This window comes from Ylistrum balloti, unplaced genomic scaffold, assembly GCF_031769215.1.
Source record: "Ylistrum balloti isolate Yb309-2 unplaced genomic scaffold, AGI_CSIRO_Ybal_v1 Utg370242, whole genome shotgun sequence".
NCBI lineage: Eukaryota > Metazoa > Mollusca > Bivalvia > Pectinida > Pectinidae > Ylistrum > Ylistrum balloti.
The window spans coordinates 1,277,236-1,294,971 of NW_026782196.1; the positions used below are offsets into that span (position 1 = coordinate 1,277,236).

The 17,736-nt window shown below is 38.5% G+C and overlaps 3 protein-coding genes across 3 annotated transcripts in view; 1 reads left to right on the top strand and 2 right to left on the bottom strand.

Moving 5' to 3' along the window:
• The window catches only part of LOC132552333 (sodium-dependent proline transporter-like), a 32,070-nt gene extending 24,022 nt beyond the window's left edge, over positions 1-8,048 (top strand). Inside the window, exon 16 of the mRNA XM_060216492.1 lies at positions 1,179-8,048. Coding sequence (XP_060072475.1) covers positions 1,179-1,331 — 153 coding nt within the window. The 3' untranslated portion in view covers positions 1,332-8,048. The remainder of the gene's footprint in view (positions 1-1,178) is intronic.
• A 2,874-nt stretch (positions 8,049-10,922) lies between these two features.
• On the bottom strand, positions 10,923-12,109 carry LOC132552294 (palmitoyltransferase ZDHHC15B-like). The gene is made up of 2 exons (XM_060216457.1): positions 11,720-12,109; positions 10,923-11,585 (listed from the first exon to the last, which is right to left on the bottom strand). Exons 1-2 carry the CDS (start codon positions 12,107-12,109, stop codon positions 10,923-10,925), a joined length of 1,053 nt encoding a protein of 350 aa, XP_060072440.1.
• Positions 12,110-14,433: 2,324 nt separating this feature from the next.
• Positions 14,434-15,753, bottom strand: LOC132552295 (uncharacterized). The gene is made up of 2 exons (XM_060216458.1): positions 15,382-15,753; positions 14,434-15,081 (listed from the first exon to the last, which is right to left on the bottom strand). Exons 1-2 carry the CDS (start codon positions 15,751-15,753, stop codon positions 14,434-14,436), a joined length of 1,020 nt encoding a protein of 339 aa, XP_060072441.1.
• Positions 15,754-17,736: the final 1,983 nt, after the last annotated feature.

Here is a 17,736-nt window from a genome sequence, read left to right on the forward strand (position 1 = left end):
TCAGGTACACATGGCTTCTATTGGTTTATTTACCAACATTTAACATTATTGTACTTTATATTTTCGGTTTTTTTTTATAATGCAATCCGTGATTTTTTGTCAAACATGAAGCTAGAACAATTAAAGAATGTATAAGTGTAATATACAAAAAATGTAAACATAACAAAAAAAAACTGGACAATAAAGGATGTGTCAGACACTATACAAAAATTTATTTTCAGTTTACAAAAATTAGGACCCCCACAAACCTGCAATCCTAGATTTGTGTCTGAAATAGGTATACTGGACCAATCAATGTAACAGTAAAAATGGTATGCGCGCGCGCGCGCGCGCGCGCGCGCGCGCGCGCGCGCGCGCGCGCGCGCGCGCGCGCGCGCGCGCGCGCGCGCGCGCGCGCGCGCGCGCGCGCGCGCGCGCGCGCGCGCGCGCGCGCGCGCGCGCGCGCGCGCGCGCGCGCGCGCGCGCGCGCGCGCGCGCGCGCGCGCGCGCGCGCGCGCGCGCGCGCGCGCGCGCGCGCGCGCGCGCGCGCGCGCGCGCGCGCGCGCGCCCGCGCGCGCGCGCGCGCGCGCGCGCGCGCGCGCGCGCGCGCGCGCGCGCGCGCGCGCGCGCGCGCGCGCGCGCGCGCGCGCGCGCGCGCGCGCGCGCGCGCGCGCGCGCGCGCGCGCGCGCGCGCGCGCGCGCGCGCGCGCGCGCGCGCCGCGCGCGCGCGCGCGCGCGCGCGCGCGCGCGCGCGCGCGCGCGCGCGCGCGCGCGCGCGCGCGCGCGCGCGCGCGCGCGCGCGCGCGCGCGCGCGCGCGCGCGCGCGCGCGCGCGCGCGCGCGCGCGCGCGCGCGCGCGCGCGCGCGCGCGCGCGCGCGCGCGCGCGCGCGCGCGCGCGCGCGCGCGCGCGCGCGCGCGCGCGCGCGCGCGCGCGCGCGCGCGCGCGCGCGCGCGCGCGCGCGCGCGCGCGCGCGCGCGCGCGCCCGCGCGCGCGCGCGCGCGCGCGCGCGCGCGCGCGCGCGCGCGCGCGCGCGCGCGCGCGCGCGCGCGCGCGCGCGCGCGCGCGCGCGCGCGCGCGCGCGCGCGCGCGCGCGTGTTGGATTTCAACTGGTGTTACCTGTTTATTTAACATATATTCTTATTGTAAACACATTCATATAGAAAATTATGTTCACAGGTGTTTTAAACTTTATTTTCAGAAAATCCGATTTTTACTTAAACCATCAAAGGAATGGGGACCAGCCCATAAAGTACCTACATTTAAATTGGAAGAAGACGAGATTGTTGGTGACAATAATACTATATCAAACCCCAATTTTTCCACATCAAATCCATTTGAAACAAAAATATAAAGTTGCAGGATCAAGATATTCAGATCAGGGTGATACTTCTGTCTGGGTCACTCAAATGTTTTGTGTTTTTACAAAAACAGCAAAGAAAATACGGACATGTTAACAGAATCTTTATTCAAATTCATTGAAACAAGGACAAAATATGAACAAAAGAAAGATTTACTTGGAGCGCAAGGAGAATAAGAGCAGGCATTCATGGCCAAATTATAATAATGATACAAATTCTCCCCAATCCAGAACATATCCAATAAGTGTTAGCACGAACTGGCTTGAGTGTAATACACTTTGGTGTTGTTAGCACAAAGCATGAACTGGCCCTGAGAGAGAACATTTGAGGAATGGCTGCCCACCCAGTTGTCTTGTACAGTTCTATGGTGTGAGCAACATAGACTTATGCTCAGGTAGAACAGTGGAGCCCTGTTAGCATGGGCCTTAAGAATGTCAAAAGTCAGAAAGTTTAGAAAGCAAAACAAAATAAGGTAAAAAAAGAAACTGACTGTATTTTTATCATCCCAATGTCATCTCATGGTAAGGTCAAAAGTACAACAGTTTATAGTTTTTGGGATTTGTTGAAAGGTCATAGGTCAACTGATATCGTAGAACATCTGGTTGCGAAGTGAATAATGTTGCCACTGATTCAGGCTATATAAAATTGTATATTTCAATAAAAAAGATACATGTACCAACAGAGTCAGATAGAATCATTGATATCCATTTATCCTTGATACACTAGACTCGTCTGCTTCCATATTGGTGGGAAGAAATCTGTCCTCAAAACCAGGAAATCACTTTATGGATTTCACAATTTGTTTCCTGTGTTGTGATGTCATTGGTGTAGATGAAAAAGTTTGATGGTTTCAAATCAAACTTTGGTATACTTGTAACAATAGTGGATTTGTATTCAGATGTTGGAATACTTCATTCAGTGTATTTGTGATGGTGATCAGGTATGAAATGTATTATTACATCAGTCAATGTTTTAATATATTTCAACCCCCCCCCCTCTCATTTTACCAGTTTACTTTTACTATGCCCCCATTTTAATTTCCCTGGTTAATTGTGTGTATCTGTGTCTGTAAAGTGTTGGGTCAGGCAGTTATTAGGTGTAAATCCCTGATCTGAATGTCTTGAGAGGATTACAATCTCATATGATATATATGAGTTAATGTTCAGTGATAAATGTTTCAACCAAAAATTGTGTTAAAAAAGATTTTAAAAAATCCTTTTTTGCAGTGTTATGAAAGTATGTAAACACACAAAGTTATCATTTTATGACATCATTATTTTGATTTGAGGATAGCTTGATGCAAGATTGAAGTCATTTATATTGCAGTAAATATGTGGTTGAATATTTGGAGTGTTTTCATCACCAGATTTGCATAAAAAAATTGTAAAAATGATAATCCAAAAGATTCCATGCAAAAAATATTTAACTAGGTGTTACGTTTATTTTTTTTCATTGATCTAAGCTTCGTGTTGACCTTCATGAACTGCTTTTTAGCAGTGTTTACAGAAAGAAAGGTAATTTCTTATTACATGGGTAGTTACATTCTGTTCGTAATCACTTATAATGATGAAAGCAGAGATGCTGTTCCCATTTTTGCTTGTTTTCATAAATTCAGTTTATCTTATCTGAAATATTTCTCTATGAAACAAATGGGAATTTTCTGATTTCTTAAAGCAAATATTATCATTAAAGCAGGTTATGTTACAACAGTATTTTGTTTACAGAAAATTGTGAACTATGATTTTGTAATATTTCTCAGGATGCTTATTAGATTTGCTTAATAAGTTAAGAGCTACTGTAGATTTTGGGAAATATGATATTTATCATAAATACTCCTTAATGCTAGACCTAGGAAATATTTCATATCATTGTGGTGATGTTGGATTCCTCTGTCAGATTTCTGAAATGTTGCCGTAGGATTTATCTATATGATCTTCCCCCAGAGTAACATTTAACTTTTTACCTTGTTAATTCTACATTTTGTTACAAACAAGTCTTGTTATTGAATTCAGTGCTCATGGATATTTATAATTGACTTTAAATATCTAATCACTTTTGTTATCTAGTGCTGATAATTTTTAAGTGCTGATCATTTACTTTAATTTTAAAACTTTTTTGTTATGTGCAAATATAATCGAAAACTACCTATCATAAGTCCTTGTTGTTTATGCAGATAATAATTTTTAAAAAAATATTTTAAAACAAAGAAACTATTATTTTGTTACTGGATATGAACATGCAGTTCATGCTGCAAGTCATAATAAAGAGAATGTTTTGTAGTTTTGATTTAGTAACCTAGTATTCCAGTTTATGGGTTATAGAAAGATCTGTTTACATTTCAAAATTGATCATAGTTGATATAACATGTCTCAGGTCATTGTTTACAATATGACAATTTACCTTGTTAACTATTTATACTTTGAGTAATATTTTGATTTTAAATTTTTGATCAAACAGTGGAAATATCTGGCTCTCACCTAGAAGATAATTTTTACATCACACATGATGCACACACTGCTGTTTCATGCCTTTACTCCCTGCATATGTATATGAAATGTATGTACTTGAATGCATTGAATCTCATGTGAATGTATACATATTAGTGTAATGACTGTTTGCTTATCACTTTGTTACACATTGTATTGTTTTTCAGCATTATCTCACGCTTTTTTTGTGTGCTGACTGTATGTAGTCACAAACTTTTACATATTTTATAGCAAAACATTGTCTGAATTAATTGCTTTTGTTGGGAATCTCCATTGAAATAATCTGCAGCATCATTAATCTGTTTTTGTGATATCCTTTTATTGCAATTTCATCGTCCTGATTATATTTGCTGTGTATCTATTAAAGAATATCTTGAGAAAACTGATGTGAAAAGCTGTGATGTATATACTCTGGCTTCTGCTGTAGCAAGTCTGTATTGTTAATTATAATCCTATTACGTTAGAGGATTGTCTCTAGAAAATTTATAGTACATGAAAATGTGAAATATTTCATGCATAAAAAAAGGATGTTTTTAATGTTTAATGTTTAATAGTGACAGCATCAGCAATGCAAACCTGGACTTGATACACGATGTCTTTCAGTAAACAATCAGGACAGAAGGTCAATATCCTGTGCCTTCATGCCTCAATATGTGTTCACCGGAAGTGTCGCATCCACTTCCACACAATGGTTGCAAAATATACCATTGATTAGGACCATTGTATAGGAAGATATGTGATAACACTTTCATTACATTCGATTATGAAGATTTCATTTGCTATAAAAACACATTTCTGTTTTACTATGTGTTATTGCAACAGTTTGTATCAATTTTGTTGCAATTCTGAATTGGTGTTGAATTATTTCTGATATTGTTATTTTGATAACATTTGTTATGCAGTATAATGTTGATAATGTAAGATTTAAGTGTGATTATTGCCGTGTAGTGCTGTACGTTTATTGATAATGTGACTAATACAGTCATTTGATATAATGTATGTAAAATGTCATCAAGTTTTGTTAGTCAATCAACCATCTGATATTTCATTGAAAACCTAAAATTGTCTTAATTGAATTGTTGACTTTCAAAGTTTAGTTGGTACAGCATTAGTGTAAAAATTTGTGTGTTTGTGATGTTGAGTGACTGCATTTTATTTAGGTCAATATTAAGTCATATCTTGTATGGTTTTTGTTTGTATTTCTGGTGAAATTTGACAACTTGATCAAAGGTTTATCTCGAGAATGTGTTGAACACTGTTGGATTACTTGTTAGAATCTCTGTTTGCTTTATATAGCCGACGTAATGCTCAACAAGTTAAGTACTTCTAACAAAAAAATCAAATCACTAATTTTCATCATGAATCTTGTAAAATTCTTTTTGAAGGTAATTTTCGTATTGATAATCACACAACCATATCTGTAAGTAACTCGTTCCTCACAGTAGCATCAAAAAGCTTCAGAATCAATAGCTTTTTCACTTCTTCATAATAACCTGCTGTTGCATTTTGAAAGTGACTTAAGTGAGAAATGGATAAGTAGTTACAGTGTAATAGCGTAGGATTGAAAGGGTAGCTCTCTTGAGATTAACAGACTAGTTTATGATATAGGATTGGTCAAGGAGTATAAACTTTAGAGAGATTAACACATTTTGCTCAAATGTTTTATGTTTTAAATGAACAGCCAACTTTCTTTGATAATTTAATAGAAGTTGCTCTGATTTTATTTGTGTATCATTTTGTTACAATTATTACTTTATACATGTAGATAGTCAAGTCTAATTCAAATGTAAATATGGAAGAAGTCAAACATTCATAGCCTTCAGTCACAGTAATGTGTCTCGTAACCGTTTTATTTATTTGTTTTAAGTACAAAGTATAAATAAGTAGTGTAGATTCATGTATGTTGGAAAGAAAGTTTTGCATTGAGGGTGGGTAAGTTCTCTCTTAAGATGGGAACATTCTGCTTGTGGGAAAGTTCTATCTGAGGGTGCCCAAATTCAGGATTTGTTTGGAGTTCTTTGCCATCACAAGAGCCAGGGTCATATGAAGACTTCTCAACTGATGGTATGGCCGCTGATAGACACATTTATAGTTCAGTCTCACTGAAATAGCCTTAACTAGACTTTGTAGCATGATACCCAATCTTTTATACATCGGACTAGCTAGTCCTACAATCTACTCTATGCTAAGTACATACAGGGAGCATAAAGTTTCATTTGAATAACTTGGGGCAGAACCTGTAGCTTTCTTTGTTTGGATGAAACTCATCACTAAGACAGATATTGAGGCAGTGATTAAACACGAAATATTTCCTGATGATGCTTGTTGTCTACTTTGATTGTGATTGCTATAGAATCATAATGACTTGAATATACAGCTTGCATAATAGGCTATACTGCACATAGAGAGCTACCTCACATCCTTGATAAATTGACAGAATGTGTCAAATGTGCACATTGCTATGTAATATATTTCTTCTTGTGAAGAGAATATCACAGGTGTTTGAAAATTTAGGTACAAAATAAATCTGAAGAGATTTGTGTTGAAATATTTGTGTATAGAGTATTGAAAAGTTTAAAATCGGCTACACAGGTATTGTTGTACACATCGAATAACCTAAAATATAAATCAGTTTATCCTGCCTTGTTGCAACCTCGACAACTTTTACTTGTATACCTAATGCATGGATAAGCTATACTGATTCTTTTTTTGTGTGTGTGTGTAATGTTCAATGATTGTGACCAAAAGTACCTTTTATTTAGCATAGTGTTATTACAGTCACCTGCTACCCTCCTGTTTGACAATCAGATTCCTGGTGTGCCTTGGTAAAACTTTCAATCCACCTGCTTTACAGCATAATGGCCATAAAAACACATGTAGAAGATTGCATCTGTAACCTAATTCATTTAGAGATTTTTGTATAGTTTGAAAACGAACAGACAAGGTACAAACAGCATACTAATAGATAATGTAAATATTGATATTATACTCCTGATTGGTTGAAGTGCTCACTTTTACTAACAAGTATTTAACCGTATCTGTTTTACCTGCAGTAGTGTTGATTCGTTATGTATATAGCAACATATTTTACTGAGAACATGTAACATATGGAACAGACATACAATAACCATCTATCTTCATTTTTGTTATTAAAAAAAACTGGTAAAGTTGTCTGGCCCGGCAAGTTTCCCTCTCCTCATACACTGATGTGACCTTGGTATTTTGTTGGTGGTTAAATTTAGTGGTATTCTGTTAAGTTCGCCTGGCTTGAACACTATACAGCAAAAAATCTGGCCCTCTAGTCACTATACTTGTGTATTTGGTATGAAGTGATGTCACATCCAGTTCTTTCTGACATACTCCCTTACAGAGGTTTGAATTAGTATTATGAAGCCGAAATGGAGTATCAAACTAGATGCCTAAGTACAGTTCACCTGTTGATAGATCAGTATTTAGTGGATTGCAGATATTCTGTAACATGGGTCCATTGACAGTGTAAAAAAGTCTATAACATAAAATGAATTATCTTAGACTTACACATACATGTACAGGGAATCAATTCTTAAAAAAATGCACTGGGGTATGCGCCATTAATGGTTTTGTGGCAATTGTAGTGTAACTGAATATGTTTTGAACAGACAGGTCCATGATAGTTGAGTTTTCAAACTTTGATATAAGCCGAATGGTGCATCAGTGTACAAAAATGAGGAAAGGGGAGGGAACCTGTCCAGACTTGGGTAACAGGTCACATCAGTTATCGACCATTGGCTGCGTTTGTCATATGTGGATGCCATACTAAGCTTCGGCTTTGTTAATTCACCGGTGGCCGAGGTTGATACATGCTTGCGCTTTTAATGAGATGTTCCTTAGTACAAGATCATACCAATGAAATAGATATTTACCAACTTAATTATGCAAAATCTTGTTCTGTGGCACAACTTGAAGCCTGAAGTATATAAAGTAATTTGCCTTGTGTTATGGATCCTTCGTCGTCACCTGTAATTACAATATCACATCCTTTCGTGATGTTAGTATATGTCGCATTATCATTGTTCCATGCTATAAATTGAGTTATTTTGTCCTGGAAGGTTTTTGGTTTTAGGTTTGATCAAATAACAGCAACTTGATGTTTACATTGTCGTTTTCAGTATAAATTGTTGCCGAAACATACTGACTGCATTTTACATTATTGTATACATGTCATTAAAGTTGCTGAATCGGTCATTTCTTGTTCTTTTATTTCTATCAACAACCATATACGTCTCTGCAACAACTAAGAACTCGGTGATTCAGAATTATTACAAAATATTCTCAACGATCACTTGTCGAAGCTTACCTATCTTGGAATTTGATCCATCGGCACTGGCTATATTAGAAGTGTTTATCTCCTAAATTACAGGAATTTTTCAAGCTTTTGTGTCAAAAATATTTTCTCATGACTCGGGACTCATACACCAAAAAGTCCAAGCTGGAGATGGTTGTGGCTGGAACGTGTCGTCTCAGTACGTGATTTTTCTTTCCTGTGCATAAGACCAGGTAGTTTGGATTACCTTCCTTAGTCACAACTCTTCGCTGCTGGACTGTGTTGGTTGTATTTTCGAAGCAAAGACTAGTGGAGAGTAGAAAAAACTACGGCAAACAATACAGTTTAGAGACAAGGGTATTCGATCTTACCTTAATGCAATATTAGCACCAGATGACGTAACTGAAATAATGTCATATAGATGTCTTAATGACGTACTTAGTATAACGGAAAGGGAGGTAATGAAAGCGAATCAAAGAATTATTCAGGAATGAAAATAGTCGATATGTTTTGTTAAGATTCCAAAAATTATGGACAAGAAATAGAATCTATGACCCACAATGTTAAAGATCGATTTGTTGCGGTCTTGTCCTGATATTATATAGATGTATGATTATCGTACATGTACAGTGCCTCTAAGCGATATTTGGAGCCAAGTGACGTCATATTCAATTTTATCACATGATTGCCTTGTGGAATATACCTGTCATGGTTTTTTTTGCATATCTGCCATGTTTTTTGCATATCACATTTTAGCTTATTGTGACATCACTTTAGGTAATCAAAATGGCGTCACATTCGCATTTTACATCGTGATGTAACAATGGAGGCAAGAGATATAGTGGATATGACTTTAACAGAAATGGATGAATACGATAAAAAATATATTTGTTTCCATTTCATGAGCGCATCATAAAATTTTCTTTTTAGTTGACCTTAACTGAAAAATTCTTTAGATTACCATCATAAATTGCTATATCAAACTGGAACTGTAAAACCTGTAGGACTTTCTGATCTCAAAGCAAATCACAAGCGAATGCTTATATTTCTGTCCCAAGCTATGCCCATGGGTATTTTGCTGGCTTAAACTCGAAACGCGTTCTACTGATTTTATAAAGCACTTTACATATCGGTCTAGTATCCTTATTGTGCCTTTTCTATTCATCCGTCAAAAAACGCTACATGACCTCATGTTAAGCGTAGTTCATCCGTCCGCCGTAAAATATTTGTCTGAAGATCTTTAAAAGTTCACGACAATTTCTTTCAAACTCCGTAGACTTGATCACCATCGACACGAAATTGTGTTTCATGAGTGGTTATTCGGTTCAACGGTGTTTAATAGAGTGACTGCCCTTTGTTTTCATATTAATCTTGTCTAGAGATCTTTGTCAAATTTTCCAGGCTTTAGAACTGTGAAGTTGGGTTTTCCTGAATGACACTTTAATTTAACATTTTTTAAAAGATTAATTGTGCCTTTATCTTAGTATTTTCATCTTTCCGGAGATCTCTCTGTTTTCAACCAATTTTTGTTTAAACTTGGTAAGCGTTATAACCATGAGATATTTTTTCTTGGGAAATATTCTGCTCTTTATGATTTCATATGATGCTTTTTTATGGGAAAAAAAAACACGATAGGTTTTAATCGTTTTGAAATTGTACGCCTCAATTCACCATATAAACAAACATCATAATTAAATCTACAAAGCTTTAGCGCTAGATCGATCTACAAGCGTTGGCCGGGCCATGAATTAGAGCGTCAGTGTTGCGTTTTAGTAGCTGATCATACCGAAATGTTTGTGTATATTTAAAAATAATTTTTCTCAGTAAACAAACGGTCTCAGATTCCCGATATTAGGACAATAGCATATTCAAATGGATGCCTTTGACCCAATTTTAAGATCACAAAGGTCAAATACGGATTTCTTTCTTAAAACCAAAAAGCTGTGGGAACTGGTATTGGGCCTGTAATATGCTAGGATGAAAGGTTACAAAGTGTGTTAAAATCAATAACATTGGTTTATTTCCCAGTTACATGGGTCAAATATGCAAAGAACTTTAAACTTCTTTTTTAAAAGCAATCCTTGGTTATGGTGCTGATTTCAAGTTTGCATAATAAATTGAATTAACGAACCGAGAAGTCTTTCCTGTGTAAACTGCAATAGATGTAAGCGATTCAGGCTCATTCGACATTTTGTTTGACGTATACACATCCGTTATACTCCAGATGTTACGTTCATTATCACTCTCTGCATCCCTGGTACATTTCATAAAAAAATAAGGGCATAAATTGAGTGATTTTATTGGTATAGAGCAGATGTCACGAGGAAAAAACGGACTTATCATAGACGGATAAATAGGAGCGACATCCACCTTCAACGTCAGTATAACAGGTGCGACTTCGAAATTCGTGTGTTGCACATCAACAACTGCATGCTACTCCATGTCCACAAAGAGGCGACTGCATCTATTAATTCAGTTGATGTTGCAAACGAATTTGTAAACAATGAAAACCGCGAGAGGGTATTTGTGGAAAGTTCACATCAGACGGCTGATTTCGCATAGTTTCTTTGTTCTAAAGGTCAAGTAAAACTTTTCATATTATGATGATTGAAATATTTCAATGATATGATTCAAAGAAATGAATATATATTATATTGTCACAGAATTGTGTTTTGTCAGTACAGTGTATATGATATTATGAAAATCGACCTGCTAAAACTTAATTATCAATAAATATTGAAAATCTGTTAAATTTGCAATTTTTAATTTTTATTTTGACAAAATTATTGGCATTCTCATTGGTTTATGGTTGGCCAAAAGACGGGGTCCTCTTCAGGATGAAATCTCCAGTGCATGGGCAAAAGAAAATTCAGTAGCCAAAAGTCTCCAAAAGCAGCATTCAGTTTTCCGCTTACACTACGGGTGTCACTGATTTTAATCTTATTGTCTATCTCAAAGGATGTTTTCCCCCTTATTATACAACGAACAATTTCGAACAACATGAATGTAGTGAAAATGACAAACAACGCCAACATCCATGTTCCAAGGATGACAATGCCAACCCGGAAGTGTGCGTATCCGAATATCCATCGGAAGAAGGCAACTAAAGGAAGCATATCCACGTGACCGGCACTGGGTAAAACTTCCATGAAAATGAAGGGAAGGGCATGCACAAAACTCACCACGCTGGAAACCCAGCTCCAGAACATCATAACGGTATAATGACGCAAGTTCCGGTATCCGATACAGTTTCTCGAGAAATAGCAGTGGTGATCTCGTTTTAGCGAGCACGTGTTACAAAGTTTACAGTGGTGACAACGAGGGGGACGTGGCTGATCACATAGCGTGCAGTACCGCCAGGACCAGTACGGCACACGTGCTGGACTACCGGAAGTAGATCCGATTGTAGTTCCCTCTGCTCCGTTTACTGTGTTCTGTGAATCGAATGGCGTTGTATTCTTTGTAATAAAAAGTAAAATAAGAAAATATTAGCAAATGTTCTAACATATTGAACAATAAAATAAATTTCTAACAATAGATCAGAATTATTTGAACTAAGAAAACTTTTTATCAACATTGCTAGGATACGTACCTGTGAAGTGGTCTTGGCTTGTCGATCGAGAAATTCAAAGTAAGTCCCGTGCCGCTGGGGATCATATGCTGAACTTACACTGAAAACGCACCACCAGTTCAACACCACCTGAAAGGCCATAAAAGTGCAAACAGACTGGATAATTAGTGTAACTTCTTGTCCGAAATCCGCATACAAGAGAGGAATTGCCTGACACGTGCCATAGTACCAGACAATCGTCACTTCTGCTATGAACACAAATGGAAGATATTTATTGAGGTTTCGTGGAGACGCTGCTGGTTCCTTCTTTCGCTCCTCTAAATGCAAAGTTAGCTTCTGTTTGAGACTAAGACTTTTGTCCCTGGCAGTGTCACGAACTATGTCGGCTGTGTACGATTCCCTGATATTCATTTCGGTCAGGGTAGGAATGCTCTGTGTGACGAAAAATAACAGACTGTCCTTGACAGACTGACCAGTCGCAGCCTGCCTTATAAGTGATTTAGCGTCGCATGGACAAGTTAGCCACTACACACGTAACCTTTTGTTATAATTAGACCCAGCGTTGAAAGAGAATGTCGTGTCAAGACATCTACATAGTATTTCAATGAAAAGAGAAGGTCAACGCTAAACGCCTCTCGATTGTTGTATATAACGGTTTAATCGGATTAAGAAATTGCTCGACCGTGTCCAGTTCTTAAGGGATTTATACACATTCAAATGTTTGTTGTCCGTGAAGTGTAAAGGTGTCGTTCCGCATTTTCCTAACCATTATTACCAAACGTAATACGTCCTGCTGTGGGACGTCTAGGTTTAAGGTGTGTGGGTTACCAATGCGTCACCCGACCCCTCGTGAGTATATATTTGTGTAGGCTACGGCCAAGTATAAAACAAACATTACAAATCAAGCTGGACAAATTGTGTATTGTATTTATCTGCAAGCGATAGTAGGTATTTCAAATAACAATGGTGTTATGATTGGAACATGACTTGTCCACAGGTATGCCCTTCGATTTTCTCGCGTATCAAACCATAATGTAATATATATATAAACTTGTGTATCGATCTCCAGCACAAAAATGAAAACAAGCAGCCTTTGTGAAAACATGGAATTCGCTGGTTTGCCATATTCATATGCATGAGTTATAGAAAGTCGGCCTAAAGTTTACAGTGTCTTGGTGAAATTTTAGTTAAAGTTTTGATCTGAAGTACTTGCTGGTGAAAATTTTCCAATTTGACACCAGTGACCTTGAAAGTGGGTCACGGTAATCACTAGAATATAAATACTGTCGCTTCGTGGTAGGTTTCAAGTTTTTTTTTAGATTGTTTTCGTTATCATTTTCAATAATTTCACGCGCGCACGGGATCCGTCATATCGAGCATTTTATGCGGGACGCTCATAAAATGATGACAAATGAAGCAGGATATGGAGAACACATCTTCGTTAAATATTACAACTTTCGTCTTTTTTAAAATATACGTGAATTTCATAATAATTATATTACTATCACGTTGACCAATAAACCTCTGTAAGTATTTGATACTTTTACATCAACTGGATTGAATATCGAGATTAAAATAATGTTTGATGAAGATGTGTACTCCACATCTTCACCGGGTCTTTAGTTGGGGTGGCTGTCTTACTACTGAACACTATGTGGAGGAAAGAAACTGGAGGTGACATGATCACCACAACACAAGCCGATATATGGTTTAAAGATTCAAGATAAGATTAATATTCTTTATTACACTCAGGCACACCTTAGTGTAGAACAAGACGTCACACCTGTTCAATATACATGTTATTTTTTATTTATGAACATGAAACACAAACCAGTCCGGAACGACAATGCCAACCTGACCAAGCTATCATGGCTACCAATCATTACCATGATGAATTTAGAAATAAATAAATAATATGTACAAGGCGGAGTAACATCTGTCACCATATAAACATGAAACATCAACCATTAACGACAAGATCTAGAAACAAAACTACCAATGGCTGACTATTGATGTTATTTGTCGATCAACGTCATAGACTAAGATAATGTTAACTGTTAATCATTGTCTACCAATTTAGCATTTTTCGTTGATTATTGGTATGAAAAAATTGTCAACTTTGAATGCAGGTAAACGCTTGATGCTAATTTCGTTAGTTGTATTTGCTATTTTCTTTACTCCTATCGCTTAATGGCATCAGCGATATTAAAACCTGAAAACTTTAACTAACTTTACACTCAGGGCAAAAGTTTAACGGAGTAAAATTGACATAGTTAAGTTTTTTCTTCATCAGTGTTCACAGCTTGTCTTTGGCGATAAACGTTTAAAATTATTATAGTCCGACGATATCTGGGATGTCGCAGTCGAGTGCAAGACGGGCGGTGCTACAACCGAGACAGCATTAGTTTTTCGCTGGGTTTTCCGCTTTCCTACCACATATAAATACTAATGGGAGTTCATTGTTGTAAAACAAAGGGGTCAAAAATTGTAATTTCCCAAATTTTCTAAAGGATCCAGCATCCAACATTTGATCACTTTTAAAGCAATACCTGTAAATTTACAGTAGGAGGTCCTTTAGTCACTTCAGTATTGATTGACATTAGAAACTGCAAGGACGTGGAACCCCGAATTTGCCATAGTATTAGAGCCGAGCAATATAACTCGAAACACAAATATTTGAAGAAATGTTACAAAACCGGAATTCTCAAGATGACTTGTATTGGAGAAAACATAAATCAGTTGTTTATCGTGGGCCAGTTAACAGGATCTATTTCGGGTTGAAACATCCAGTGCATCGGCACCATGAAATTTAATAGCCAATATTGACCATAAACGGCTCGAATTTTGTCTCCCACGGTTCTGGTGTCCCTGATGGGAATATTATTGTCAACCTCGTATGATGTTTTACCCTGAATAACCCATTTACGGCTGTCATTCATCATTGAAGTCGTCAAAACCACAAGCATTGCCAGAAACCACAATCCTAGAACAATGACCCCTACTCGGAAGTTGGAGTACCCAAAGAGCCATCGAATGAAGGCCACGAAAGGGAGCAAATCTATATATCCGTCTTCAGGCAACACGTCCATTAACAGGAACGGAACTGCATGGGCAAAACCAATTACGGATGCTAAATTTGCCCAGAACACCATAACTGTGAAATGACGAAAGTTACGATAGCCAACACAGTTCCGGGCAAAGAAACAGTGGTGGTCACGTTTGAGCGAACATCGGTTACAAAGTATACAGTGGTGACAACGAGGGGGGCTTGGCTGATCGCAGACAGAGCAATACTTCCACGACCAATATTGTCCGGAAGTGGAGTCACGTCCGGTCCTGTGAGCTTCCCGCCTCTTACTTTGGAAGTCTGTATCACACACTACCTGTCAATGAATATAGGAAATGATTCAATACGGTTGTGGATGTATGTTGCCGTGATTTCATACTTTCATTCATTTATAATTTCTCGAATGCGTGTTTTTAATTAACCGACCGTTTCATGGTGTACAATAGCTTGATTCCCGGTAGGTACCATCGTGATAACGGACGGCATTGTTTTGTTGCAATATGAACCAAATGAAATTCCGCTACGTGTTATCTGTAATCTGGTCTAATGTACACTGTGGTTCAAAGTGGAAAATATTATTTCTAGTAAACACTTCGATATACTAGTATTCTCGTACCTGTGACAGCGCCTCAGATTTGTGCACCTGTTCTGTCCCGTGACGCTGAGGATCATAGTTTGACTCCACGGTATGAACATACCACCAGTTGATTACTACTTCAAACGTAAGAAAACAAACGATGGCCTGTATGACTTTGATTGTTTGTTCACCGTAACCTGCATACAAAAATGGCACAGCATGACACGTGCCGTAGTACCATACACCCGTCACTTCCGCTATAAACAGAACAGGGCTGTACTTATTAAGGATCCTGGGGTTGGCATCAACCTCTCTCCGTCTCTCGTTAAAACGCACCAGTATTTTCTGTTGCAGAGACAGATTTTTGTCCATGGCGGTGGCATGAAGTGGAGGAAATGTTGACACCTTCATGTTTAAGTGTCTGCAAAGGTTTCGCACAGTTCACACCTGAACAGGTGAAGACCAGGAAGCGCGCCGTATCCAAGTATACAATCCAAACTTCATCTATTATTCATATATGTATGGCTGTTTACACTGTAAGAGAGAGTCTTTACCGTGTGTTACCCTTCAGTGCTACACACTATTATTCAAAGTAATCTAGTTAATTATCTACCCAATATCGCCTACGTTCCTAATCCACATGTCATACGTTTCAACATCAAATATCAAGTGAAAAGCGGATCTACCGAAGGAATACTGAATAGGATTTCTACATTGAGAAAACGATATTACCACCATGCACATGGATTTAGGATGGAATTACAACAGTGTGGTACAGAAAAACAACGACGGTACAGAGACATATACACTCCAACTGTTCCGATAATTTGGTAGTGAGATTAACACCACATTGTAGACAACGTTCAATGGCCACAGAAAACCACAGAAGGGCAAGAAATACCATGACGGTCAGTTAGTGCAGCAGTTACGCACTCGCCTTTCACCTCTTCGTGCGGGGTTCGATTCCCCAAACGGACATGAAAAGGTATGGGATCGCTTGCCCGACCACGCGGGTTACCTTGGCTAGACCTGTTTCTCCTACAGTCTCTACTGTTTCTCGCGCGTTTACATTCTGGCCATTAAGTGATTAGTTAGGTTTTTTTTGGCGTTCACTGGTGTATAAACTGCATTTTAACAGATAATGCGCGTTATCTGAAAGTATATGTTAATTAACATATATATGTATAAGGTATATTATATGTAAGACAGATGTATGGTACATGTATTTATGGTGTGTAAGATATAAGTATGTTATATGTAAGGTATGAAGATGGTACATAACCATTGTTGTTAGATTGAATATAGCCAATTGGAACGTTTTTGTGAAGTTGTGAGAGGCCTTAAATTATGAAAATGTTTATACACAGTATAGAATGATGTGCATGTTTAAAGAAGAATGTACATGTAACTTGAAAGTATGGACGGTGTGAATTATCAGAGCGGAGAATGAGACACTGGGGGTTGTGAGAGACCAAACTGTAGTTAACACTGAGAGTTGTAATATAACAAACTGTAGTTAACACTGAGGGTTGTGAGAGACCAAACTGTAGTTAACACTGAGGTTGTGAGAGACCAAACTGTAGTTAACACTGAGGGTTGTGAGAGACCAAACTGTAGTTAACACTGAGGGTTGTGAGAGACCAAACTGTAGTTAACACTGAGTGTTGTGAGAGACCAAACTGTAGTTAACACTGAGGGTTGTGAGAGACCAAACTGTAGTTAACACTGAGGTTGTGATATAACAAACTGTAGTTAACACTGAGGGTTGTGAGAGACCAGGCTGTAATTAACACTGAGAGTTGTGGGAGACCAGACTGTAGTTAACACTGAGATTTGTGAGAGAAAAAGCTGTAGTTAACACTGAAGGTTGTGAGAGACCAAACTGTAGTTAACACTGAGGTTGTGATAGACCAAACTGTAGTTAACACTGAGAGTTGTGAGAGACCAGACTGTAGTTAACACTGAGGGTTGTGAGAGACCAGACTGTAGTTAACACTGAGAGTTGTGAGAGACAAAGCTGTAGTTAACACTGAAGGTTGTGAGAGACCAAACTGTAGTTAACACTGAATGTTGTGAGAGACCAAACTGTAGTTAACACTAAGAGTTGTGAGAAACGAGACTGTAAGGGGAAATAGCATTATCTTACAATTAGCTTCTTAACTTGGACTTTAAAAGAAAGAAGTTTTATGGTTTAATTGACTCAGTTGTTGTAGGATAAAGCATTTGATATCAAATGACAAGATTCTTAAATATTTATACGATGTAAGAAAGTAATATTAAAATCAAAATTAAATACATGTAAATTTTTAAAAATCCTACTCATTTCCGGAGGAAGAGTCAGGAAATATACACATACATGCCATTAAAATGCCTCGTGACTCACAAGCCATATCC